Below are 26,504 nucleotides of genomic sequence, written 5' to 3' on the forward strand. Positions count from 1 at the left end.
GTTCAACAGGGTGGAGACGGGCACTGAATCGAGGCGCGCGGAGCTGTGAAAGCGGCACTGAGGTTGCAGCGCGGTGCAGCCAAATGAGGTCAGCCAGCATCCAAAACGGCAAGGCCTCGGCTCGCTAGAGAGATGTTGGGGGGGGAGGTTTGGGGGGAAAACCCCTGTACGACCCCACTGACGGCGCTGCCAGGCCGGGGCATGTGAAGGGCCAAAATATCCAAGTAATGGCCATGCCCCACCATTTTTTGGACGGCTCGGGTCGCTGTTCTCGCCTTCCATCGACTTTGGGGTTCGAGGTCTTGGGGGAGCTTAAAGTCCAAGGCCGTGCCCGTCGCATCCGCCCCGACATTTCCAATTGTACCACCAGACATCATTGTCGCCACCTTGTATATTTTCTGAATGAATAGTGTTCCGAGCTTTTTGTTCCCCCCTACCAAGATGCCTGGCAGCTCGCGGATGCCCGTGAGCCTTCGGGATGGCTTCAACCATGTTAAGAAGTCCCGCCAAACGAACCCCTTCCTTATCCTGAACCTCGATCTGTAAGTCGGCGATTCTCGTTGTGCCACACGACTGGGTGTTTTTGCGTAACCTCCCATTCGACTGCGTTCGCTGACAGTTCTCTTTCTTTCCTGCAGTCTTCGAAACATTGTCTTCTTCTTCTTCGTTGTTCGATGGACCCGCAAGACCTTCTGGAAGCTGAAGGGCCGCGGCCTGATCGGCTCTATCGTGGAGTTCTACACTTCGCTGCGCAGGGTCCTGTATGGCTACTTCTTGCGCGCCCCCGGTGTGCGCGGCCAGGTGCAGAAGCAGGTCAATGAGAGTTTGAGCAAGCTGCAGGGCAAGATGGTGCCGACGAATCTCACCCGCTACCTGACCCTTCCCAAGGAGGGTCTTTCTGACGACGTCATTCGCACCGAGCTCGACACACTTGCGAATATGGACCATACGCGCTGGGAGGATGGATACGTGTCCGGCGCCGTCTACCATGGCGAGGAAGACTTGATCAAGCTACAGACGGAGGCGTACGGCAAGTTCACTGTCGCCAACCCGATTCACCCGGACGTCTTCCCCGGCGTCCGGAAGATGGAGGCCGAGGTTGTCGCCATGGTCCTCGCCATGTTCAACGCGCCTCCCGGCGCCGCCGGCGTTTCAACCAGCGGTGGTACAGACAGTATCCTCTCGGCGTGCCTGAGCGCGCGACAGAGGGGCTATCACGAGAAGGGCATCACTGAGCCCGAAATGTATGCCCCATATCCAACCTCCACCTCGGCTATTCATAATTGGCGACTAACAGGAATACTACAGGATTCTCGGCGAAACCGCACACCCAGCTTTCCGCAAGGCATGCGACTACTTCAAGATTAAGGCTCAGTTCGTGCCATGCCCGGCGCCATCGCACCAGGTGGACGTCAAGGCCGTTGCGCGCCTCATCACGAGCAATACCATCCTCATCGTAGGATCGGCGCCCAACTTCCCCCATGGCATCATCGATGACATTACGGCGCTGTCAAAGCTCGCCCTCCGCAAGAAGATCTGCCTGCATGTCGACTGCTGTCTAGGATCGTTCCTGGTGCCGTTCCTGGACAAGGCCGGATTCGAAACCGAGCCCTTCGACTTCCGACTCAAGGGCGTCACGAGTATTAGCTGCGACACACACAAGTACGGATTTGCGCCCAAGGGCAACTCAACAGTTCTGTACCGCACTGCCGCGCTGCGCAAGTACCAGTACTACGTTTCACCAGATTGGTCTGGCGGCGTCTATGGCTCGCCTGGAATGGCAGGCTCGCGACCTGGCGCTCTCATTGCAGGCTGCTGGACGAGTTTGATGAAGACTGGCGAGGCTGGCTACGTGGACGCGTGCGTCAAGATTGTCGGCACAACCAAGAAGATGATTGAGAGGATCCACGAGGTGCCGGCACTAGAGAGCGAGCTCGAGATTGTGGGAAGGCCGCTTGTGTCGGTCATGGCGTTCACGGCACGCAACCTCGACATCTACGACATTGCGGACGCGATGAGCACCAAGGGATGGCACCTCAACGCTCTGCAGAACCCGCCGGCGATCCATGTGGCAGTTACACTGCCGATCACCAAGGTTTGGGAAAAGCTCATGGCGGATCTGGAGGCTGTTGTCGAGGCGGAGCGGGAGAAGGAGAGGGTGAGGATTGTCGAGGGCAAGGGCGCCAAGGGTGCGGCCAAGGGTGACTCGGCAGCGCTGTACGGTGTGGCCGGGTCGCTTCCGAATAAGAGCGTTGTCGTGGACCTTGTCAATGGCTTCCTGGATCTGCTGTACAAGGCATGAAGGCGGGGCAGAACAAGAAGGACACAGAACCAGAGGGATACACACATGTGGCGGGCGTCTGATTGGCATATACTTTGGGCTTTGGCGGCAGGAGCGAGGGATGCGTCTTTGCAACAACAAGTCTTGTTACTGTATTTGATTTTCGTCACATATGCAGTCCCATGTCGGGCCTTCTCAACCATCTGCCGAAGCCGTGATTTGTGCGTTCGTCCAAGCTTGTTCTCGAGATATCATTGTGATTGACGCTGGAGAAGAGCGTCGTGGCGTAATGACCAGCGCTGGCGTCGCACGAGGATCTGCCGACGAGTGCTCGTTCGCAGAAGCTGTTCCATTGTAACAGCTGTTGGTGGACATGTTCTCGTCTTATGGGTCAAACAACGACGCAGTGTCAATCGATCTCTGACGGAGCGCGCACCCGGCGATGGCACGTCGAGGATCGCTTCCGACCCTCCACCGGGAAAGAGGGCATCGCCTACTTCGTCGCGCCATCATCGGCCGGGGAACGGATCCGAAGGAGCGCCGGTCAACATGGCGAGGTACGCTCGTTGGACAAAATATGCCGGGAGAGATCCCAGTGGGAGCCGGCAAGTTTCCTCGTCAGACAAGGGCGGAACGCCAACCTTGTACCGCAGCATGAGAGTGGGCTAGCGAACTCCAGAGAGGCAGCAGTTGCGAACCGCACTTGGCTGCCTTGTCTGGTGGCAAGGGGCTGGGCAGGCTATGCCTGGGTGCCCAATGGGTGTCACGACAGCAACACCCTCCTGGCACATATTTCCCAGCAATGTGCCCACAGGTGGGCTGGTAGGGTCCGTACCACTTGTCTCGCCTCAGAGGCATGCGCATTCATGGAGGGCGGTTACCCGAACTCATGGGCTTGTCTTTCCTCATGTCTCGGGCATTTCCTTCCCATCCACCCTCTGTTCTTGTGTATCTCATCTCGTCTGCGTGAGGCCAACTGCAGGACCGTCACACAGTCTTCATTCTGTCTTTTATCCCACAAGCACGATTGAAGGACCATATGCTGGCTCTTCCAGGTTGCTCTTCCAGGTTGATCAGTGATCAGAAGACTATCCGACGCAAAGTTTGGTATCTCCAGACTCATACCAGGGGGCTGAAATCTCATCCTATGTACCGAGGGGCAACACGAGGCTGGCGTCATTCGCGCCCACGACCATGGCCATGCGGCTGCTCGAGCCGACATGTTTTCCCCTAGTATCCGGTGTCCATCTGCCGTTCGTCCCCTCATTACTTTTCGTCGGTACCCCATGCTTCATGTCGTTTGATGGCCATCAATCATCTCCTCTTTCGTTAGGTGGTTAAGGCCGGAGGATTGTCCTGTTGTGTCAGTGCCACAACGCAAGCGCGAGGCGACCGCACCAATGCCGAGTGTGTGCACGATCATCGCCCGACCTCTTTGGCCTCCAGCCTGGCAAAGTGTCACCATGCAGCGCCTTTGCATGTTTTCTGCGTCTGTTTTGTCAGCAAATCTGTTCCCTCGTGGTCAGCCTATGTGATCGAGCTGTCATTTTGACGAGGCTTTTGAGTGGTCGGGATGGACACGGTGACGGCTTGCTGTCATTGCTGTCATGGTGTTTGCCTAGAGCAAGATGCCTATAATGAGGGGGCCTCGATGTGGTATAAGTGGTTCAGCGCCCGGCGTGCGATTTACCACACTGAAGCTCTTTTGCATATTCATTTGTTGCCCACGTCTGCGATCTTACTCACTTTCGTTGCCACACAGTGTTCAGCACTCGTGGTCGTCATGTCAAGCATCATCACGAGTGCCGCTGGTGCTGGTGCCGGACTTAGGGCAGTGGGATCATTTGTGAATATCACCATGGGACAGCAACCGCCGCCACCGCCGCCTCCGCAGGTCGAAGATGTCGCCGAAGATGGGGACGATATGCGGGTACCTGGTCTAGAACTCTCGCCCGCATCGTCCGAAGCATCGTTCGAAAGCGATACCGATGACAAGCTGGGCAGCGAAGTGCCAAAGACTCCACAGACGCCCGCCTCGCCCGCGACGTCCCACAGCTCTGTCAGTCTGATCACCGCATCGGCTCAATCACGTCACGAGATGACGGGCGTGACGCCCAGCTTCATGGATGAATTGCGTACCATGATCAAACAGGAAAGTGAGTGTTTATTCCTGTTCCTAGAAGGGCAGCATTCGACGATTGGGCATGCTAATACGAACGAATCAGTTGCTGGTCACCTCACATCCATGGATCCGACACCCTCGCCGGCTATCACGCCGCCCGCTCTCATGAACTCCATGTTTGGTACCGCCTACCCCAGTCCTCCGCCTTCTGTTGTTTCTACCTCCCAATTTTCATCCCCTCAGAGCACTTCTCCTTGCTTTACTACCGCAGATGTCTTCCCCGAACGCCTGACTGTGCGCTTCCGCAGTCGCGTACCGCCTATTATATATGCCCAGCCACAAGGCTACGGGATAGGAGAGACACAGACCACCTCAGCCATACAAACCGTTGGCGTTGTTTCGGAAGCCAAGGCATGGGGAGTGCTATTTGATGACGAGGGGTACTCAACGCAACGCTTGGAGCAGACCTTACATAGTCTGGCATGCCGGGTGGTGAGATATACCTTTTTCTACGACATGGCAAAGTAGATGTGTGCTGATGTTTTTTTTAAGATCGCTGCGTTTGGCGTCCCCGGCACAGACCTGATTACACCAGACAAGATGCAAAACTTTTATGCCAAGTATCGCGTCGAGAATGAGGAGTTTCCTTTACAAGGTATGCTTTCCATCACCTGCTTGATCACACTCTTTCTTGAAGCTGGACGGCCTTCTAACTAGGGCAGATGCTTTCAAGCCGTGCAAGAACACGACGTTTGAACGCACTCAATATCTGTACCAGGATCTTGATTGCCCCTATTACCTCTCCCAAGCAGTTCCCCAGGCCCACCCCACCATCCCAGGTCTGACGAGGATGGGGTTTGTCAAATGGATGACCATCAACATTCTGGCCTATCCGGACCAGGAGTCTCGCCGTTTTGCCCTTCTGCTGCCCGATCTTGCCCCCCTAAATGTCATAGGTCCTGATGGCGCACAGGAATGTCTCCCATATACGCTGCCGAGAAACCTTTTACCTGCAACACATGATAAGAAGGTGCGCAGGCTGCTAGATGAGGCGATGCTAGACTGTCTAGAGGATCATGACGTCTCGTCACCACTGCCTGCGGCGAGGAGTTACGAAGTGACTCCAGTTATCGCCCAGGGGTCAGGTTCAGAACAGGGGCGGTTTTGGGGGCGAGCAAACTTCGAAGCATCAGGCGTCAGCACGGCGCAGCGAAGTTTCGTCACACTGCCGCCACCGCCAGTAGGGCAACACAGTACGCGGGCCAAGAGTCCTGTGGCTGTGGATCGGTGCAGTGCAAGCGTGCCTAACATGGATAGGTTTGCGGATGCAATGAACCTTGTGAGGAAGGGGGACACAGGGATTGTCTCGCGTAAAAACGAGCGGAATAGAGACTATGGTCGGGAAAGGGGAAGGGAAAGGGGGAGGGAAAGTCTTGTTCTTGGCGAGCCAAACCGGGGAAATTCGTACCAAGATGGACAAGGAAGACGTGATGCAGGGCGTCGAGGGAGGTTCTGAGCGTGTAAGAAGGTCTCAGAGCTTGTCGTTGGGAGTCTGCTCAGTGCGTCCACTGTTAGCGTACAGCTATGAAGATGGCACAATGGGGAAACCATCATCAATGCACCTGGTATATGTTCTCATGATTCCGGGGCCTTACCTACCAGGGTACTGTATGTCTACTCGTTGGAGGCCCCACTAAATTTTTTGTCCCAGTCTCGCGCGTGTGGTCATGTTATGGCCTTGGCCATCATGGTCACTCACATTGCAGGAGTCGCATGGTCGACCTGAAGGCTGTCGTAACCGATTAGAGCCTTGAATCGTGGAACCTTGTTGTCGATGTCAATAATTACTTGCGCAGATGGCTTGATCATTCTCCTCCCCTGAGTTTAGATTCCCCAGCAGGGGCAGGGACCCCGCCATGGGTGCAAAGGGGAGGTCCTCCGCGGGGCGATGAAATTCTGCATTGCATGGGAGCGCACAAGGTTCAGGAGTGGATCACTGGGACGGTCCCGCCAGTCCGGAGGGCTTGCTTCAAGATGATTCATGGTACATGTGGCGGGTGCGTAGTGAAAGCCTCGCGGAGGCAACAGTCCTAGAGATTCAGCGGCGGGTCTTGATCTCCACCCGGATTGTCTGATCTTGGTGTCGTATGGAGAGTCACATGGTCTCATCGTTGCGGCTTCGCTGATGTCTTCCGACAAACCTTTGTCTCAGGAGTAACGATAGAGCATGAGAGGGAACGACCCTGCATCGGTCCAACGAGGGTTTAGTTCATTCTGCGGGGGATCTGAAAAGACAGATGGTGATGTGCCAGATGGGAGGCTAGGCGGATGCCTCCTCGGTGGCCAGAGTGTAGTGCTCACTCGAGTTAGCACGGATGCGTCCGTTTCGGAACGGGAACGGGAAGATGGCTCGGATGATCTCGAGTGCCATTTTCGTGTACGCGTGGGGGTCATTGCAGCTGATGAGGGCGCTAGGGCAGCTGGTCTGGTTCGTGCTGCCGATGACCGCGTTAGGGATGAGGGGTCGTGATTGCAGGGGCTTGTACAGTCGGCAACACTGCCCGGACAGATTCTGCTTCCCGCAGCTTTAGCTCGAGACCAAGAGCCGCAAGGGCCGGGGATTCGGTGAAAAGCCGTCAAGTTACGACGGCGGCTGCGGGGTGTCTGGGCGGCAAGTCGGGGTCAGATGATCAGCCTGATTCGCTGGTGTCGGATGCTGTGGAAAGCTTGCTGGCCATACGGATCGAGCCGTCATGACCAGAGCGCCTGTTGGAGGGGTTTGAGGCAGCGTTGGAGATCGTGATACCTTCCTGCTCGCTCAAAGCGGGATATTATCTGGCACCAACGAGTCGAGACACCCGGTAGGCGGCCTTGGCAGCTGGGAACTGGCCCGAGATGATCCAGACTTGCCAACCAGTGTCACCTTCGATGTCCGGAAGTGAGGATGTGGCAAATCTCTTTGCGGGGAAACAGACTTCTCGAATGGCTTGGGTACCCAGGGGCTGATTGTTGGGTTTCGATACGACCAGGTGGCTGGCTCCCCGGCAACATAGGATGCAAGCATCCAGCGCACTGTGCGCCACTGCGATGGTTTAGGCTGTCGCATGCCGGTGGATATGCTCGTCTTCATGGACATGTCTGCAATGTGCGGTGGAGATGAGGCATGGCATTGTGCTGATCGAGGCCTTCTGACGTTGACGGTCGTTGACCACGGCGACGAACGGCTTCGGTGGAGGTTGTCTTGACTGTCTCGACGTCGAATGGATCATCCACGTTCTCCAAGACAGGTAGTGGGTGGATGGGGAATCCCCCGTAATTTCAAATCATGGGCACTCCCAAAACTCGAGTTACGCAAGCAGGAGGATCACGACGGCCCAGGAGGATGGTCGTTCTGGAGATGAAGTCGGTTGATGCCAAGGAAGGAATGGACGCCGGCGGCACTGCGGCTCTTCACTGACACCTGCGGGAAGGCCCACCGTCGACAGGGACCTTTGTGATTGGGCCCTTGGCACCCCCGGAATGTGGATATCTCAGATGCGCCCTCTAACCCTGGTCCCAACCCTGACGACTACCTTTCCCATCATCGCCATCCTCTCTATGACCACGATCTGTCTGACGTCTCAAGCCCCGCCAACCTTGTCATTATAGCCACCCAGGCGCTCCATCCCCGGCACCTCTGCCGACGCTACGGTCCCTCGACTACCGGAACCACACCAAGCCTTCCCTACCGAGACACCAGAACGGCTCTAGAATCCACCTGCTAGCCTTATGCGTGCGGCCTACCCCCCCCCCTTCACCCCAGCTTCACCTGGCCGATCTTCGATGTTAGTCCATCTTTAATCTCCCCGCGCAACCCGCTTCGACTGCTTGCACACTCAGAGCGTTATCAGAGAGCATTCATCCCACAGCCACACCCTTGGAGAGGCTTGCTTGGCTTTCCGCAAACGAGCGAGGCGGCACAGGTGCGCGCCCGCCTGCCTCTGCTTGACCTCTACCCAACGTTCTCGTGCGGACGCTCTGCCCCGCATCAGGATCCCCATGGTAACCAAAAGTCTATGCTGGGGGCGTCGAAGCCTCCATGTCCATCATGGTTGCTCCCATATAATGACCTCGTCGTCTGCTGCCTCTCGTCTTATACGGCCTTCTTCTTTAGGCGGATCGTATCTTCTTCTCGTTCTCATCAACTTTCGTTTGACCCCCAGGCTTTCGCCTATCTCCTCTGTCCGGATCCCCACTAACCCATAGCTTTCCCCCCCCAACACCTTACCCTTACCCTTAATCATGGCTCCCTCATCAGATTCGGAGGGCGAGAAGCCCCAGGCCACCATCAAGTCACACACCGAGGAGCTCAGTGAGGATGAGCTGCAGATGCAGGCCAGCCGTCGGGTCGGCAATCCCCTAGCCGGCTTCGATGCTGAGAAACTGTCCAACATGGGTTACACGTACTGTACATCGCATGGGATCACTGACGAGGAGGACGTACGGGCCTTCCGTCTTGGTGCTGTTCTTGCGGGTTACCCCGAGGACTACCAGACGATCGAGGGATTGACGGATTTTGAGCGCGAATCTGCTGGAAAAGAAATTACCCAGAAATGGAAGTCCATCCCAACCAAGCTTTGGTTCGTCGTTTTTGGTAAGCTGGCGCCCCTCATCATCCACCATCCATCCACCAGGAACCCCACTGACGATGACACAGTCTGCTCCCTCTGTGCCGCCGTCCAGGGTATGGATGAGACCACCGTCAACGGCGCTCAGGTCTTCTACAAGGAGGCCTTCGGCATCGCGAACAAGGACAAACTACGCGATGCGCTGATCCTCGGCCTGACCAACGGCGCCCCGTACCTGTGCTGTGCCCTTCTCGGTTGCTGGCTGACCGCCCCCTTGAACAACTGGTTCGGCCGCCGCGGTACCATTTTCCTCTCTTGTCTCATCTCCGCGGCCGCCTGCATGGGCCAGGCTCTCACCAACGACTGGAAGACCATGTTTGCTGTTCGTCTCGTCCTCGGTCTCGGTATCGGTCCCAAGTCAGCGACGACGCCCATGTACGCCGCCGAGTGTGCGCCTCCAAGGCTTCGAGGTGCCCTCACCATGCAGTGGCAGATGTGGACTGCCTTTGGCATCATGTAAGACCGTCCCAGGCCACATCTTTGTAGAATAGGAGACATTTGCTTACACGAAACAGGGTCGGATTCGCTGTCGATCTCGCCTTTTACCAGGTCGCTGATGAGAACCTCAAGTGGCGTCTCATGCTTGGCTCCACCACCGTTCCCGCCCTCATCGTCTGCGCTCTCGCCTTCCTGTGCCCCGAGTCTCCCCGCCACTACATGCGCAAGGGCAAGCACATGAAGGCCTACCAGTCCATGTGCAAGATGCGCATGACAAAGGTCCAGGCTGCTCGCGATCTCTTCTACGCCAACGCCCTGCTCGAGGTCGAAGCTCGCAAGGTTGGACACTCCGGCAACAAGCTCGCCAAGCTGTTCAAGGTCCGCCGTAACAGGAACGCCATGATGGCGTCCGAGGTCGTCATGTTCATGCAGCAGGTGCGTACTACTCCCATGGAAGACTTTGCAGGTCATCGCGCTAATCGCAGCATCTTAGTTCTGCGGTGTCAACATCATTGCCTACTACTCGGCCGAGATTTTCATCCATGAAGGCTTCTCCGTCCCCACCTCCCTCGCTGTGTCTCTTGGCTGGGGCACGCTCAACTGGCTCGGTGCCATCCCCGCCATCTTCACCATTGACAAGTTTGGCCGTCGCCGCCTCCTGCTCATTACCTTTCCCATGATGTTCGCTTGTCTTCTCTGGACATCGTTCTCCTTCTACTTCCCATCGCGCGAGGTCAAAATTGCTTGCGTCACCATCGGTACATACCTCTTCGCCATTGTCTACTCCCCGGGCGCTGGCCCCGTTCCCTTTACCTACTCTGCCGAGGTCTACCCTCTTGACGTTCGCTCTCTCGGCATGTCCATTGCCACCGCCACGACTTGGTTCTTCAACTTTGTCCTGGCTTTCACATTTCCCATGCTGCGCAAGGCATTCACGTCGACCGGCGCCTTCAGCTGGTACGCCGCGTGGAACCTTGTCGGCTTCTTCCTGACCCTCTTCTTTGTCCGCGAGACCAAGGAGAAGACGCTCGAGGAGCTCGACGGCGTCTTTGACGTGCCCGTCAAGGAGTTTTTCAAGTTTGGTGTCGCCGAGCTCAGCTACTTTGGCCGCAGGTGTCTGCTCATGAACGTCGACGCCCCGACGCCGCCGTACAGGCAGCTCGTCGTCTCGGACGGACAGCCTATGGATGAGGTGCCCGTCCCGTCGTCCAAGGCTTGAGCGTTTGCGTGTTTCGACCCTCGCACGAAGAGACGATTATGATCGCCTCCGTCCCGACGCACTCGTTGCTGCCGAGGGGCGGGGCTTCCATGCTCGCACAGCCCACGAAGCTATGTCTACTCTTCATCCTGGAGCACTTCTTGCTGCAAAGGGGTGTTTGACGGGGTCCTCGAGAGTCCGATTAGAGTGTGGCTTTAGTCTCGGCGTCGCTTCCCTGCACTTCGTATGTTTGCTGCGGGAGAGTGCACGACCGGGCTGTGCGTCTGGTTAATCAGGTTTTCGATCGAGGGTTGACGGCAACCAAACGCCTCGCTGCGTTCGACGAGGAATTGTACGATATGACAGTAACAGAGTATACCCCGGAAGGAGGTGGGAGGATTTATCAGCGATCTGTAACATCGTGTTCCCTTTGTTTAATGCTTAATCTAATTTTTAGTCGCTACTCCGGTTGTCCTGATGCTCAAACTGGTGACCAACACATGTGACAGGAACGCAACACCTGGTTCAACCTCCCATGGATGTCGATTGTGCCAAACTTGCAGGGCGCCGTCTGGCTCGCTCACTACAGCTGCTTACGCGATGCCAAGAAGAAAAATAGAAAAAAGAAAGGACCAAGGCTATTCAAGGACAAGAAAAGCAGGTTGCAAACATAGAGTGGGTGTACAAAAAACCGCCATGCAGAGAGGTATCATCGTCATCAATATTCGTCGTACTCTTTTCGCGGCCCGGGTCATTACGTCGTGCAAGCCTGGAGGGAGATTCTCGTCTGCGGTCCCCCAAGCCCCTTCGATCATTCATACATGTGCTGCGCCTTTTCTCGACAGAGTTTGGGTGAGGGCCGTACAATCGACGGCAAGGGTACACTTTGAGGAGCGGATTACACTGGTGCCTCGCAAGGTTCGAAGCATCAATCACAGCCCGCTCGCAGGAGATGGGGGTCATCGAGCGGTCAGTACCGCTCGCGGTAGCCGCCGCCGTGGCCCCCATACTCCAGCTTCCGTCTCGGCGTCCCGTTGAGCCTCGACAGCTTGCGCACGCGCACCGAGCGCGCTGAGGTGCGCGACGAGGAGGCGGCTACGCTGGGGGTGTAGCTCTCTGGCGTGGCGGTCGACGAGGCGTCGCTCCTCGGCGTCTCGGGCGGCGCTTCTGCGGCGGCCGGGTGTGGGGGTGTGAAGGCGGTGCCGAAAGGAAAGCCGCCGCCGCCGCCACTACTAGAGCGACTAAAGGTGTCACGGGTAGGGGTGACAAGGGAGGCAGAGGTGTGGGAGAGGGGGGAGGGGCCGGCGGCGCTCTGGTAGGGCGAGAGCGCGATGGGGCTCTCGTACGATGGTGCGATGGACGTCTGGTACGACGGCGCAATCGAACTCTGATACGACGGCGTGGCAGCATGGTGGGAAATGTAATCCCGCGCCGGCGTCACGAGGGTGGAAGACGCACCAGGCGTGGCGGCGATGCGGCGGGCGGCGCGTCGCTGCTTGAGGGCGGCATAGTCGGCCTTCCAGTTGGCAATACTTTGAGCGAGCTCGACGGCGGCGTGGGTGGCGAGGAAATCGCGCGGGCACTGGACCTCGATGGCCTTTAGGCCGAGACGGAGGTGTGAGAGATCAGTGTCAGAGTCGTGCAGCTCGGCCTCGAGGTCCTGGACACGGGACTGGAGGAAGATGATGCGCTGGGCGGCACGCTCGGCGCGGGTGACGAGGAGGTCATGGATGTGCTTTTGGGGTTCTGTTAGCATGTGGGCCGAGGTATAGAGGTAGGACGGCCTGCTCACCTCTGATTCTTCCTGCCGAGCCTTGAGGTTCGCCACGAGTGTGTCAAGTTCGGCGGTGAGCTTCTCGGCCTCTGAGGCAATCTTGAATGAGTCGACGTCTGGCTTCTTCACGACAGGTTCGGGCGTTTTGGGGCGCTCAGCTCTCACGGACAGAGAGAGGCTCGAATAGCGAGAGTGCATCCACGACGAGGAGGGCGAACCGAAGAAGCTGCCTCGTTCGTCGATACTACCAGTGGGCCGGCATGTGAGGTGCGGTCGGAAGGGCGCGCTGGGAGGATGGCCATCCACGACACGATCAATCTCGTCCACGCGTCGAAGCAGGAGGTCGAGGGTGATCTGGTCAGGAACATCACTGCCCTGGGCGAGCTTCTGGGTGAGCGCGGTGAGGCGCTGGATGAGCTGCACCTTGGATCCCTGAGTGAGCTCCTCGTCGGCCAAACCCCGTGGGCCGCTGCCGTGATCACTCGATGCATCCCTGTCAGAACCTCTCAGTGGCGTCTCTGGGGTCCTGCCCAGCGAGGCGGCGAGCTGCTTCCCCAGTGGCGTCAGTGGCACGATGCCGAGATGACCCAGGCTCATGGGCGAAGGGATGGAAGGCGATGAGATGTGAGGTGGCGGTGTGGAGGCATCTTTTCTTCGAGGGGGGTTGCCCAGCGTCGTCTCTTCATCATTCTCATCGTCGACGACGTGAACACCAAGCGGAACGTCGTCGTGGTCATCAACCTCCTTGAGGTCGAGGTAGCGTAGGCCCAGCCCGAGTCCCGTGTCGGAGATGGTAGTATCCGACAACATGTCCGAGTGTGCCCGAGAAGGGGGTGATGGATGGGACGGCGCATCGGCCGTGGAGGTGCTAGGGCGCCCGGCACCGTTCGGATTTGCTTGGTGGTTCCCGCTTTTTGCTGGGTATGGGATCTGGGGGGGTAAGACGTTGGCGTTGGCGTTGGCGTCGGCTTCAGGACGCGGAGCCGAGGGAAGTGGGTGTTGGATGGGTATGGAACAGCTCTTTGCTTTGTAGGATCCGAAATGTCCCGGTGGAGTGATGTGAAGGGGTTCCGTCGGTTGAAAATACCCGTCCGTCGTTGTCGTTGTTCTAGGCTTTTTTTCTCACAAGAGCGGTGGGTGACGTTCTCACAGAGAGAGAGGGGGGGAGGGAGGCTGGAAGGAAAGGAAGCAGAAGGCTGGGGCGCAAAGTGTGGCGCGTGCCTCTGCTGCTGCTGCTGCTGCTGCTGCTGCTGCTGCTGCTACTACTGCTTGCTACTGTATCTGTGACCCTTGACCCTTGTGTCGTGGCAGAGTTGCATGTGATGCACGGCCAATGGAGAGCTTCCCATTGGTTATTATGGACAGGTCCCAGGTGCCCCTCTCTCTGTGGCTAGTGCTTCTCCAGTGCTTCCCCAGTCCGGCCTGAGCTCAAGTACCTTTTTCTGCATCTCCTGCTCGCCTTTTGGCTGGCTGCTGGCTACTACTAGCTGTCTGATCCTCGGCTTTTTCGAAGTGATGGCATCAGCCTGCATGAGGATTCCATCCAGAGTACCATCCTGGTGCTGCTCCGAGTTGTTCCGTCTCTGATGCGCGTTGCTCGTTCCCAAGGGCAGAGGCCATGGTCCAACTTCACGTCGATGTACCCTCCCTCGGGCGAAACTTGCGCGAGCGTGCCATCTGTATCTGCATCCGGCAAACAGGCACGCGCAGGAGACCTGACCAGAAGGGTTGTCGCGTATGTCCTCCATAGAGACAAGGTAGACAGGCAAAGGAGAATGGCTCGCCGGCTGGCCCATGGAGTGAGGCTGGGTACTTGTTCCCTTTTGTTTGACCGCCGCATGCGCTCGACAACGACGGTCGCATGCCGTCACACGTCAAGGTCCATTCTGCAAGCTACCTTACCTAAGGTAAGGTAGGTACCTACCTTGGGTAGGTGCATGTACAGGGGGCTTCGGTCCAGTATAGTGGACCGACCTGACCTCACAGCGCAGGAAATGGTAGCGCAGCCAAACAGCCAGCAGCTAGCCTGCTCCAGCACCAGCAGCACCCCCAAGCTCGGCACTCCCCTCTCCTCTCCATCCGGGCAAAACCCCACTCTCTCGGGCATGACATGGAGCCTGGCGCACCCCAAGATCCCCCCCAAGGCCAAAGACCCAAGGCCCATGGCCGAAGCTCCTGCAGCTGTGGTGGTCACCAGACAAAGTCCACCCTAAACCCAGTCATAGTCACCATCCAGCCGGACCAGACCTCCAGACCGTCTTTCCTGCACTTCAACCTGCTCCATCATCATCAACATTGCTCCTCTCCTTCACATTGTGCGACTCGTGTCCGGTTTTCCCAATTGGTTTTGCTGTCCTGTTGCTGATCTCTTATCCCCCACTCTCTCCATCATTTGTCTTGCCCTCGCCCGCCCGCCCGCCTGTGACGCGCCTCGGAGCCTCGTTCCATGTCCTGCGTCATAAAGCCTCGGTAAAGGCGCCCGTCCTCTTGACCGAACCGCGGGGTCAGCCCGACCAAGCATCCACGCCTCGTACCACCTCGCACCGCACCACATTACCACCGCTGTTTTCCAGACGACCAAGGCCTTGTGTCAGATTCGTCACAGACACCACTCGAGCCGTCAATTGATCGCGTCGTCCCACCTGGCGGGCCGCAACCACTGCCGCCGCCGCCAACCCGAAAAAGTTCATGAGCACGCGCCATCCTCGCATTTCGCTGGGCCAGCCCTGAACCGCCCATCATGTCGTGGAAGAAGACCGAGGGGTTGATGAACACCATCAAGCACTATGCCAGCTTTCCTGCTACCGGCGTCAGCTTGCGCCAGATGGTTCAATTTGGCGAGAAGCCCTCTACCGGTGCGTCTGCCCCGAGCCTCATGCGCCTCGCAGCTCTCCCCTCCCCCATCCACAACACCTCTCAGCCGTCGCCCATGGCTGATCGCTGTTCCGTCGCATGCAGGTACCCTCTTCCGCGCCTCGCAGTTCCTAGCGGAGGAACTCCCCATTCGCCTCGCCCATCGTGTGCAAGAACTCGACGAGCTTCCCGATGGCCTCAACGAGATGCCATCCGTCCGAAAGGTTCACGACTGGTACGCGCAGTCGTTCGAGGTATGCTGCGCTGGCCCGATCCGAAGATGTCTGAAGAAACCAGGAACTAACTTGCCTCTTCCCTTCCTTCAGGAGCTCACAACTCTCGCGCGACCCGATCTCGGCAAAGAAGTGCGAGAACGGCTCATGAAGCCCGGCAAAAAGTTTGGCAGGACATCCGCCATGCTCTCCGAGACAACGAGAAACCCCAGCATTGAAGACGGCCAGTACAGCTCCATTTCACACTCCAACGGCAACGGCAACGGGAATGGCAACGGGAAGAAGGCGTCCGCCGCCGCGCGGAGATACTTTGCCATGGTCGACGACTCGGGCAACTGGCCCGCCGAGCTTCGCCTGTACAACGAACGGTTCGCCAAGACGCTGCACAACATCAAGAGGCGTCACGATGGTGTCGTGACGACCATGGCCCAGGGTATCCTCGAGTACAAGCGCAAGCGACAGCGCATGCAAATCGACCACAACATTCAGTCTTTCCTAGATCGCTTCTACATGTCCCGAATTGGTATCCGCATGCTCATCGGCCAGCATATTGCTCTGACGGACCAGAGCCACTATCGCGACCCCACCTACGTCGGCATCATCTGCACGAAATGCAACATCCAGGATCTCGCGCAGGAAGCCATCGAGAACGCCCGGTTCGTCTGTGAGGATCACTATGGCCTCTTCGAAGCCCCAAAGATTCAGCTCGTTTGCAACCCCAACATCAACTTTATGTATGTCCCCGGACATCTTTCACACATGCTCTTCGAGACCCTCAAGAACTCGCTGCGTGCCGTCGTCGAGACACACGGCCAGGACAAGCAGGAATTCCCGGTGACAAAGGTCATTGTCGCCGAGGGCAAGGAGGACATCACCATCAAGATCACCGACGAAGGCGGCGGCATCCCTCGCAGCGCCATCCCCCTCGTCTGGACCTACATGTACACCACGGTTGACAGCACGCCCAACCTCGACCCGGACTTTGATAAAAACGACTTCAAGGCCCCCATGGCCGGTTTCGGCTATGGCCTGCCCATATCGCGTCTCTACGCTCGCTACTTTGGCGGTGACCTTAAGCTGATCAGCATGGAGGGGTACGTCTTCTTTTTTTTTCCCTCTTCTTCTCTCTCTCCTCTTCTTCTTTCTCTCCTCTCCGTCCGACAGTTCCTCTATCGTCCTTTCTGCATCAGGCCTGTGAGCTAACTCTCCCACAGATACGGCACAGACGTCTACCTCCACCTGAACCGCCTCTCTTCCTCCTCGGAGCCCCTCCAATAGCAATCAGCAGTCATGAGGGATGGCCGCCCCTCCGCCGCCTCCCGAGGATTGACGCTGCCGCTGCTCGCCCGGTACCGCATCCACAAGAGACTCAAGGATCTTGAGATCACCGAGCGCCGCCAGGTCGGCGACGCCCAGGACCTGCTCAACCGCCACAGCGACGCCTCCACCAGCAGCGGCGACTTTGGATACTTTAGAAGCGACGCCTCGGAGCTGTAAAGCTCCCCTGCCCCTTCCCCCTAGGGTCACTCTCGCCTAGATGGGCAAAGAAAGGGAGGGGAGACATGACGGCAGCAATCATCCCGTACGCTGTACCAATAATGCCTTGCTCGTTTTGGTCTGGCGCGGTGAATCCGGGGCTTGTTCCCTTTTTTTATTAAAAAAGAATCCGGGTGTCAAAGAAAATTAATTGCGTCTCCTTCTTTACCTCAGGGTCATGATAGAACCTCGCATACGGTTACATGGGGCTGGTTTGGGGCCGGCGGCGGCGGCGCGCGCGGGGGAACGAGGGCGACAGCTAACATCCCTGCACCGGGGTTATATTACATCATGAAAACGTCATGTCACTTTTATACCATAAACAGTGCAACGCAACAGGGGGGCTCAGGGGAACTGGGGGCGAACGGGGGAGGAGAGAAGCAGCAACACTGCCGATTATCAAGGGCGGAGGGGAGGGGGAACGCGCACGACTGCTTTTACACTGAACAGAACCTCGCGGCTCGAGGGTTAAAGGAGGAGATTTGAAGGTGGCCTGATTGGCTGCCAATACTACAATGTTGAGCATGGAAACGCTCCGGACGACCGGAGCTGAAAGGCCGATCGCTGATGGCTGCCACGGCGATGTCATTGGCAACAGAAAAGAACAGGATAGGTGGGAGAGGACAACGCACCGTCGGAAGTTGCTGTACGGGGTTCTCGAGCATCGTCACGACGATGTTCGTTCATGGAGTGTGGCGTTTTTGCAATTCCAGTCATTTGTATCACATTGCCAATGCTGCTGTCGTGTGCAATCGAAGATGTTTTGCTTTGCCTTCAATAACCGCCGTGTCAATTTCCCCTTCCACTCCAGGGACGATCAGTCTTCGTTCTTCATAGCTAGCAAATCACTCGAGGCTGTAGGGCTTCGCAGTCAGAATCACTCATGCCTGGCGGTTTTCGGCATTGAACTGCCATATCTTTACTCGCCACCGTCTGAGCCTCATACGATGTGCCGTGCTCCCTTCAGCTCTCGAATCCCAAATCACATGGCATCTTCATCGTCCGAGTGCTCGCAGTCAAAATTGTAGACGATCTTCTGCTCTGAAAGTTTCATCGTGCGCAAGCCATTCTGAAGATCGTCATCAGAATCATCTTGACCCTTCAGGTCTCTTTGCGCAGCCTACATCTGGTTAGCACAAGGAGGAAAAGGCCATGGTGACAAACTCACAAATCCCCTCGCGAACCCACCCACGAACGGGGTTGGGCACTCTTGAGCTGCGACGGCCTCGAAGACCGAGTCCGTTCCATCAATTGTGGAAGGAGGGGGTCTGGGCCGCGTGTGGCGAGCTCCGGTATGGTCCCAGGCATTGTACATCGGCTGGTTCGCCTGCTCCTGCCTGAATGTTGTCGCTGTCGAAATACTCTGTAGGTCCGAAGCCTTCAGTCTGCTCTCACTTGCCTTTCCCCATTTCTCTCTGCGGGATATCTGCCCGACAGTCCTTGGCGAAGAGGGTCTATGTTGGTAAGGTCCCATGAAAGTTTCAGAGCGACGTATACGGCCGAGCTGAGCCGGGGACTGGGTGTTCTTCGGGTCTCTCTTGGACTTGTAATACTCGTTGGAAGAGTAGGCTGTTGACTGGTCCGAGGGACAATTCTCCTGACGTGCGGTCAGATTTCGATGTGTAGACAGCCCCATTTCCGAGAAGGCAATGAGACTGCTAACTTGATCTCTGGCCTTAACACCTTGGGCCCACTGGTCGCGGGTGTTTGAGACGTCATGAACTGCGCCAGGCGAGGCAGGAGCATCTTCCAACTTTGGCGAAAGTGGCCGGGCACCTCGCAGATGCGGAGGCACCCAGTCACTTGTTGCTGCAGAGATTCCTCTATCATCACTGGGAGAGCCACCGTATGCTCGACCGCTCGACAGGTGGGGGGGTGCTAGCCGGTCCGTACACTCGAGCGATGACATGTTGGCAGTGGTTGCCGCGACAGATGCCGTGTTTTCTTCCAGGCATGAGGACACTTCCGATAGTCCGTAACGGAAAGAATTGGCTGCCATGCCATTTATAGGACCGGTGAGCTGAGGCGATTGTTAGATTTTGAGTACGGTTCAAAGCGCATGCTCGCTTACCTCTTCAACGTAATCGTCGTCTTCGTCAAGGCCTAGATACTTGGCATGGAGATCTGGGACCAGAGGCAAGTGAATGCCCTTGATTTGTTCGTCGAAATCTCGTTCATGAGATGGGGCAGCAATGGGGGTTCTGCCGTTCTCAGCATCTTGGGTGCTAATCCAGCTTTGGCATTGGATACAGAGCTATGCAAAAATATCCCATGTAAGCTGGAGAGATTCATGAACATCGAGAACGAGACTAGACTTACGTGAACCCCCTTGGAGCGACTAGATTTGGAAAACGAATTCAATGGGAGAACTCGGCCGCATGGTCCACTGCATTTGGCTTCCAGAGCAGGCTCCCCGCTATGGACACGGCAGATCATGCTGCTCCTGGCTGGATCGAATCTAGGCTTTAAAGACATTTTCTGGAATCTCTTCGAAAAGCCATCGAGAGGTTTCCATTCTCCGCCGACATCACAGCGAAACCTTCAATACAAGTTGTTGGTTAGCAGATGTACGCACACAATCTCCGTCCAAGGAATACTCACGACCGGGGACCGGACCTCTGCATCTGGTCAAGATTGCTTCCGTTTCCCGGGAACCTGTGATCTCATCAGAACATGTCGAGAAGTATTCCTTGATCGCAACGATGAGATGCGTACCGGCCACTCGGAGAGTTGTTGGCGTTTGACATCTTGCCCACGTCGTCCAGGGAGGCCAGTGCCGTGGTCTGGGAAAGAAGTAGCAGGCCTGCGAGATGTTTTGGTCAGGACTCGGTAGTCCGAGGTTATCGGTGATGCGCGAGACCAGAATGAGATCCGATGGTCTTTGGAAACAACAGGTTGAAGGTGTGCGGTGTCCGTTAAGTATTCGTGTGGGATCGGATAATGTAGGCACCGGGTCGTTGCATTGACAGGCGGGTGAATCATGGGTTCGAATAACAGCAGTCAATGCTGGGTAAGAAGGCCGCAGGAGGAAGGAACTGCCTCTTGTGATTCTGATAAAGGCAATGAATGTACTGGGCACCCAGGGCAGGAACACATGCATAGAAACGTACCTTCCCGCCTGTCCGCCTAGTTACTCATTGGCCTGCGTCTTATAAATGATATACAGAGTCTTGGATCGTTCACATTATTTCAGAAAGAAATATTCTCCACGAATAACCCATGCGCAAAAACTCGAGGCAAGGTAGGAAAGGTACGAAAAGCAACACAAAATCATATTTCAAAGACCGATAGCTATCGGTTGATACGGTAGCGTATTGCTTCGCCGTTCCCTTGATCTCTCACCAACATCTATGTGCATCAGGGATTGCTACAAGGTTTAATGGAAAGCCAGGCTGAGAGATCGACATTTGAAATAGATTATAGTCTTCGAGGTCTTTTGAAGCACATGTTCGACAGACGTATAGGATATACAATGATTCACTCGATGTTGTCAGCGCTGAGGACATGCCCTTAATGAACTTACACTTTGCCACAATATAAATCACCTACTGTCGCTCAAGACAGATAGATCCAGCGTTGGTGACACATGTTGACCAAGTATTGAAGTCCTTCGAGGGCAAAAACATGACATTTGACTTGAGATGGCTCACCGAGAGCAACGTGGACATGCGAGCACGGTGCTAAAACGGCACCGGAAGTCACAGTATGATGTGTCAGGATCCAAACCGCTAAAACTCACCGCTGACATTGCATTCACTCACCGCTGCAAGTGCCGTAGTCCACTACGTTGAAGTGTGGAATGTGTGCTAAGAGCACGCCTGTCGTTTCACCCATTCGGCCTCGCTTCGGTTTCACACAGTCACGAAGCTGACATGTGCATCCGAACAGTATAGTGGAGGTATCACCAACAGTAACATGGCAATATTGATCGCGCTCGACCGGGCCGCCGGAGCCGCTAAGTGATTGAACCTGAGCTCTCTATGTAACCGGTCGACCTGCCACCCAACAAGATCTTATGGGCGGTCTCTGCATAACACTGACTCCTGCGTCATGATGTGAAAACCATTGAGCAAGACTTCCGTGCCTGTAAAGACGTGCATGCGAGTCCCGAAACATAGTCACGCCTTATATTATTATAGTCGAGAGGTATCGGACAGCAGACACTTTGCGGAACGGGACATCAGCGCACAGGGATACCTCGTAACGAAGGTTGGTTGGTCGGATTGCCAGTGCGACATAAGGCAGTGATGCACACACTTCGATAGACACCTCGTTCGCTCGACACACCAAAGCTGGACACTGCCCGCCCAATTCACCGAGACAAACCAAGTGAACGAATGGCGATTCTCACAGTTCGACCGACACGGACAAGACAACATCACATGACGAAGATCACCAAGGCCCAAGTTCGGAGAACTCCTTGCAGGTCGCACGTGAGGAGGCAGGAACGTCCACGCCAAGAAGCAGCTCTCGCGACCTCCCAGCCTGCGTCCATGAGCTAGAGGGCTGTAAAACCTTGCTCACGCTTGTTCCCACTATCCAGCTGCCCCGGATCAGCCTGCGGAAGTACTGAGGTGCCATTTCCTACACCGCGACGTGGGTTGCGAATGAAGGCCCCCGCTGATATTCAGCCATGCCGCGGGATCAGACGGCGACGACCGTCGAAAGGACCCTGAATTCTAGAACCTTACGTTTGGGTCGTGACTTTGGTGGGACTTGGCCTCACGCTATTGTTCGACAGCTATTTGCTCCAGCCGCGCTAGTAATATCGCAATTCATGCTTTCCGACATGGATGCGTCGAGACTTTCTGACAGAGGGTCCCTGTTGGCGGGGCCGTAGACGGTGTCAACGAGGGGTTACGGAGCAGAGACCATCGAGCCTGGTTTCCATGAAACGTCTGGCAAGCTGCGGAAGCTCCCTTTCCCATTGGGGAGCTGGGGTGAGCAACAAGAGCGTGTTTGAGATCAGCGGTGCGCCAGGTGGGGTGAAGAGGAACGGGAGGGCGGCTCGAGCCCGTAGCCGGTGCCCATTTGCCCCTGTGCGCCAACCTTGGTCAGCATAGTCTGAACAAGTGAGTCCCACAGACCCATGGTTGTCATTCCAGCAGGACAAGTCGGGGACGATCCGGTGCGCGATAGCGCGGTGCCTCTGGGGCCGTCTCGGGCGTGATGGACATTAGGGGTATCGCGCGTCCATTAGCAATGGTGTCGAGATTCGTCTCGAGTGCTGTAGGATGGAGGCGTCCGACTGGGCTCATCGCTTCGGAACACGAGGAATAGTAGCGGCTAGTAGAGGCGGGAGGCAAAAGAGGCTGCTTGGCATTGGAAGACACAGGGAAAGGAAGGGGACAGGTTGCGATGGTTGCGCTGCTGCCACACTGGCACGAAGGAAACCCCCTGATGCACCCTGGATCTGGCCCCCAAGGTAAGATACCTAGGTGGACAAGGCTCCCATCTCCCAGCACGCTGACTCGTCCCAGTGATGCTACTGACTGCGGGAACTTGCATGCGCCCCCCAGTGTTTCTTCCGTGGTGTGCGGTCGGCAAACGGGGCTCCAAGGGCCGTCAACAGGATCGATCCAGTCCATCTGATCTCGGGCAGTTGCGTCCACCAGTTCGGTCGGTACCAATGGTTCCCCGGCTGGCTCGCCTCCACCAGGATTTTGCTCTTCTCTTGCGAGAGTGCTGCAACACGACAGAGGGTTCATCGTGGACCAGAGTGTCATCAGAGTGGCCTCGGACGGCTCGATAAAAATTGAAGCAACATTCCAGTGCAGTTTGTGTGGCGTGGGTCACGTACGAGTCACGTCGGACCGGCCGAGTGATGACGGAGGATTCATCCAAGTCTCAGAGCGCGCCGTGAACAAGTTGGGGGCGTCGAATCGGCAAAGGTCTCAATGGAGATTGAAGCTAGAAGCGTGCGGTTGGCGTCTGAGCACGCCCCCTTTTCCCTCCTCTTTCTTTTGCGGCAGGCTCTGGTGTCGTTTCATCATGGGCGGGCGGCGTCAGCCATGTCCGTTGAGCACCATCGTGGGTGGCATTCTGCTCACACAGTGCATTGCAATCGAGTCAACCGCCAAGACATCTTCCATACAGACAAGAGACACGGCCCTCGGGGGAAAGTGCGGACTGTCCCAGGCATCTACGAGAGACGAGAAGCAATCAGCCGAAGCACACTTGTGGAAGAAGAGATGAAGTCCAATTGAAATCGCCAGCTCCGCCCCCGATTGTCGAACTTGATCGACTCTTGGGCCATCGTCCCGCCCAGTGATTCCGTCTCATGGCCTTTTTGTGCCGATCAGGTACCTCTCCCGCCTGTTGCTGTGCGGCCAAGCCCAGCGAGCAGCAGGCAGGGACCGGACGGAAGGGGATGGCGCCGAATCCTGCCGTGTTCCTGAGTTAGTGCCTGGGGATGGGAGCTGAGTGCTGGGCCCTAATGAACATGGGCAACCGACCCGGGCGCTGGGTAAAAGCAAAACGTCGAAACAGGCGGTACAAAGTCCTCTAACGCCAGGCAACTGCTTATTGCTGTCCAACTGATAGCTTGGCCAGCTCCATTTGCCTTGGGCCAAGCGGACTCAGGGCTCGTCATTGCCATCGTTGGCCGGCCTTGCTTGAGCTCCTCGGGGACTCGATGATGTATTCGGTGCAGGGATTGGATTGAAGGTGGAAAGCCAACTCAAGCCCGGGATACTTCACAGGTACTGGGAAAAGCCCAGTTCTATCGACGGGCTAGAAGAACGGATCGCCTCGAGAGGTAGCCACGCCACATACAGTAGCGCGCCAGCTTTGACGTGGCACCGAGCGAGATTATGCAAGGTTTATGCTGCACCCTTGTCCCACCTTTCCAAACACCACCACTGGACTTGTGCATTTCCATGCATAAGCAAGGAGACAGCACCGGGGTGTTGGGGCTAGGACCCTTGCTTCCTTCCATTCCGTCCCCTTCTCGTTTCTTGTTACTTGCTACCAACTGCGTCAGTCCAGGCCAGGCATCAGGCCGCGCCTTCCCCCAACGATGCTTCTGCCGTCACGTCACGTCCCGACCAGTCCAGCAACGCGCTGGCGGCAGTAGCCACCTGTAGTGCCTACCTTCCTGCCGACCTAGCGAAAGGTAGGTAGGTATGACAGATTGTTCCTTCTGCCGCCTTGTTCGAGCGTTCAGCCCCCCTCCATTTTCTTCTCGTCAGACGTTCCTTCTTCAGAGGACGGGAGGACGCGAGATGACAAGTGACGGTTCGAGGCAGGTCCGTCAGTCAGGCAAGGCGAGGCGCGATGGCAATGGCCCTGGGACCTGGCAAGCCTCGTTAGGCAAATGCGCTCTTTCTTGTCTACAGCTTCCAGGGAGTCCAGATGCAAAGCAGAGTGCTTGCTTCTTCCTCAAGCCAGTACGCCCAGGCCTCCCGTTCATGTTGCCATCTGCGCGTTTGTCACCACCATCACTGGCCGACTTACCCTTCCCTAAGGTATCACACTCAACCCACCCCTGTCGCAATGACTTCTTAATCAACACCACACCGTGATCCTGACAGGCCCGGATTCTCTCCCCCCTCACCACGTAAAGGCATAAGGACGCTGGTTCTTCGATTCATGCACCAACGTCTCCCACCGAGAGTCTAGTTATCCCCTCATTCCTCAGTTCCTCCTCTCACAGCGCCAGATCACCACGTCGACTGTAAGGACGCGTGCATCGCATTACTCGCGAGCTTCGCCCGCCAGGCAAAAGAAGACACACCCCGGCCGAAGCTCGAGGTACTCAGGAAGTACCTCACTGGCGACTCCGGGCAACGCATTGCGCAGACACGCACTCCCGGCCTACCTCGCAGTGTACCTACCAATCGCTGCCCTTCTAGCGTGCTTCGTCCACCCAGCGACGCCTGAAGCCCCATCCGTCCATCCCGCCACATCCTCGAATAAGGCTGCAGCAAATCGCACTCAGGGGGGGATCCATTTTAACGGGTTCTGAAATCTCTGGGTCCGTTCGGCTCGCCTGAGGCCTGTCGCCCGTCTGTACATCGAGACAGCCTGCACATGGGCTGCGCGGGTGTGCTGGCACAAAAAACAACCAAGGGGGTTCCTCCACACGTCTCGCGCCGTCCGCGCCCCCCCCCCTCCTGCCTCCCTGAGCAGTAGCGCGCCCTGTCACAGCGGCCTGTTCCTGTCCCTGTCCCTCTCAGGTACCTCGACCTCCAGCAGAAGGCCAAGCCCCTCCTCCAGCCTCCGGTTCTCTCGCCCTTTCCTCGGACTGGCGGTGCCTGCATCGAGCTGCATTCCTGACCGCATCGCCCCATCAGTGTCTCCTTTTGGACTTATCCTGACCAACCTGAGCTCGCGAACGAGAGACCTTTCTGCCTGTGGGCGACATCTGTCTCCATCGCCCCGGACCCTCGTGCAGCTCATCCAGAAAGAGTTGCGTGGTGCCCAAAACCCAACCGGTCGCCCTCCCAATTCCGCCAATCCCTCACCCCCTTCGATCACTCTCCTCCCACCACATTGATACCACTCGTCAGCCCAGCACTGGCACCAGCGTCAGCCGACCTCTGCCAGCCATTTTCTAATTCCATAATTTCTTCACTGGAAAGCAAAGCAACAAGCCCTTCTGCCAATTCTAAATGCTCCAGGCAAATCAAACGGCCGAACCCACCAGAGAGATTTTCTATCAGACCCTGGCCCCGGCGCAAATTGCCTGCGAGAGACGCCCGAGTCCCGCGGTGCCTTAGCGAAATTGGGCTCCCTGCTCTTCGTCGCTCGACCCCCCCGGATTCACACTTCATCTTCATGCTAAGGGCAGGCTCTCGGCCTTGTCGAACAGCGCATGGCATAGGAGTTGGCTCCCCCCCCCAAATCCAAAAGAAATCACCCACTAGACCTTTCACTGTCGTGATCCAACTTGTTGGCTCCCAAGCTCCCAGGTCTCTGCATCTCCTCCACTGCCCTGGTTGTGTTTCGTTGGTTGTCATTCTCCCTCAAACACCACTCCCGGACGGACGCGACAGGCAGCTTCGGCAGTGTCCTGCAGTGCATCCATCCCCCCCCCCCCCCCCCCCCCACGCGACACACACCACCCCCTTCGATCACCACCCTCACTTTCTACCTGTCTTTCCTAAAAGACAAGCGAGATTCGTCTCAAACTCAGCCAACTCCTCTGCTCTGAGAGTAGCTACCCCTCCTCTCGGTTCACAGAATTTCACGCCGCGTCGACGGAGCGACATTACACACAGTAACCATATCTGTCAAGGTATCATCGACGCCTGAACTGGAGACCTCCCTGGAGGATCCATCCCCGATCGACTGGTTCTGGCTCGAGCGCACCCTGACCCTGGTCGGTCTCCTTTTCCAACAATATCAACCTTGCCAGACCCTCTCTCGCCTCAGGAACACATCACTCACTCACCTCAGTCA

The 26,504-nt window shown here is 56.8% G+C and overlaps 6 protein-coding genes across 6 annotated transcripts; 4 read left to right on the top strand and 2 right to left on the bottom strand.

The window, feature by feature from the left end:
• Positions 1 to 441: 441 nt before the first annotated feature.
• D7B24_002163 (uncharacterized protein) lies at positions 442 to 2,302 on the top strand (the record flags this gene model as incomplete). The annotated part of the gene is made up of 3 exons (XM_028636378.1): positions 442 to 542; positions 639 to 1,244; positions 1,309 to 2,302. The coding sequence occupies 3 exons, from the start codon at positions 442 to 444 to the stop codon at positions 2,300 to 2,302; spliced, it is 1,701 nt and encodes a 566-aa protein (XP_028497712.1).
• A 1,379-nt stretch (positions 2,303 to 3,681) lies between these two features.
• On the top strand, positions 3,682 to 5,711 carry D7B24_002164 (uncharacterized protein; the record flags this gene model as incomplete). Its single annotated transcript, XM_028636379.1, has 6 exons — positions 3,682 to 3,690; positions 4,044 to 4,437; positions 4,507 to 4,715; positions 4,956 to 5,058; positions 5,126 to 5,433; positions 5,697 to 5,711. 6 exons carry the CDS (start codon positions 3,682 to 3,684, stop codon positions 5,709 to 5,711), a joined length of 1,038 nt encoding a protein of 345 aa, XP_028497713.1.
• A 2,973-nt stretch (positions 5,712 to 8,684) lies between these two features.
• Positions 8,685 to 10,727, top strand: D7B24_002165 (uncharacterized protein; the record flags this gene model as incomplete). Its single annotated transcript, XM_028636380.1, has 4 exons — positions 8,685 to 9,036; positions 9,100 to 9,526; positions 9,586 to 9,943; positions 10,002 to 10,727. 4 exons carry the CDS (start codon positions 8,685 to 8,687, stop codon positions 10,725 to 10,727), a joined length of 1,863 nt encoding a protein of 620 aa, XP_028497714.1.
• A 949-nt stretch (positions 10,728 to 11,676) lies between these two features.
• On the bottom strand, positions 11,677 to 13,290 carry D7B24_002166 (uncharacterized protein; the record flags this gene model as incomplete). The annotated part of the gene is made up of 2 exons (XM_028636381.1): positions 11,677 to 12,441; positions 12,499 to 13,290. 2 exons carry the CDS (start codon positions 13,288 to 13,290, stop codon positions 11,677 to 11,679), a joined length of 1,557 nt encoding a protein of 518 aa, XP_028497715.1.
• Positions 13,291 to 15,220: 1,930 nt separating this feature from the next.
• PDK4 ([Pyruvate dehydrogenase (acetyl-transferring)] kinase isozyme 4) lies at positions 15,221 to 17,063 on the top strand (the record flags this gene model as incomplete). The annotated part of the gene is made up of 4 exons (XM_028636382.1): positions 15,221 to 15,335; positions 15,439 to 15,587; positions 15,660 to 16,660; positions 16,862 to 17,063. 4 exons carry the CDS (start codon positions 15,221 to 15,223, stop codon positions 17,061 to 17,063), a joined length of 1,467 nt encoding a protein of 488 aa, XP_028497716.1.
• Positions 17,064 to 18,084: 1,021 nt separating this feature from the next.
• On the bottom strand, positions 18,085 to 19,849 carry D7B24_002168 (uncharacterized protein; the record flags this gene model as incomplete). Its single annotated transcript, XM_028636383.1, has 6 exons — positions 18,085 to 18,222; positions 18,271 to 19,122; positions 19,174 to 19,356; positions 19,422 to 19,641; positions 19,704 to 19,757; positions 19,818 to 19,849. The coding sequence occupies 6 exons, from the start codon at positions 19,847 to 19,849 to the stop codon at positions 18,085 to 18,087; spliced, it is 1,479 nt and encodes a 492-aa protein (XP_028497717.1).
• Between the last annotated feature and the right edge of the window lie 6,655 nt (positions 19,850 to 26,504).

Source organism: Verticillium nonalfalfae (genome assembly GCF_003724135.2).
Source record: "Verticillium nonalfalfae strain VnAa140/NRRL 66861 chromosome Unknown scaffold_15, whole genome shotgun sequence".
In the NCBI taxonomy this organism is placed as follows: Eukaryota; Fungi; Ascomycota; class Sordariomycetes; order Glomerellales; family Plectosphaerellaceae; genus Verticillium; species Verticillium nonalfalfae.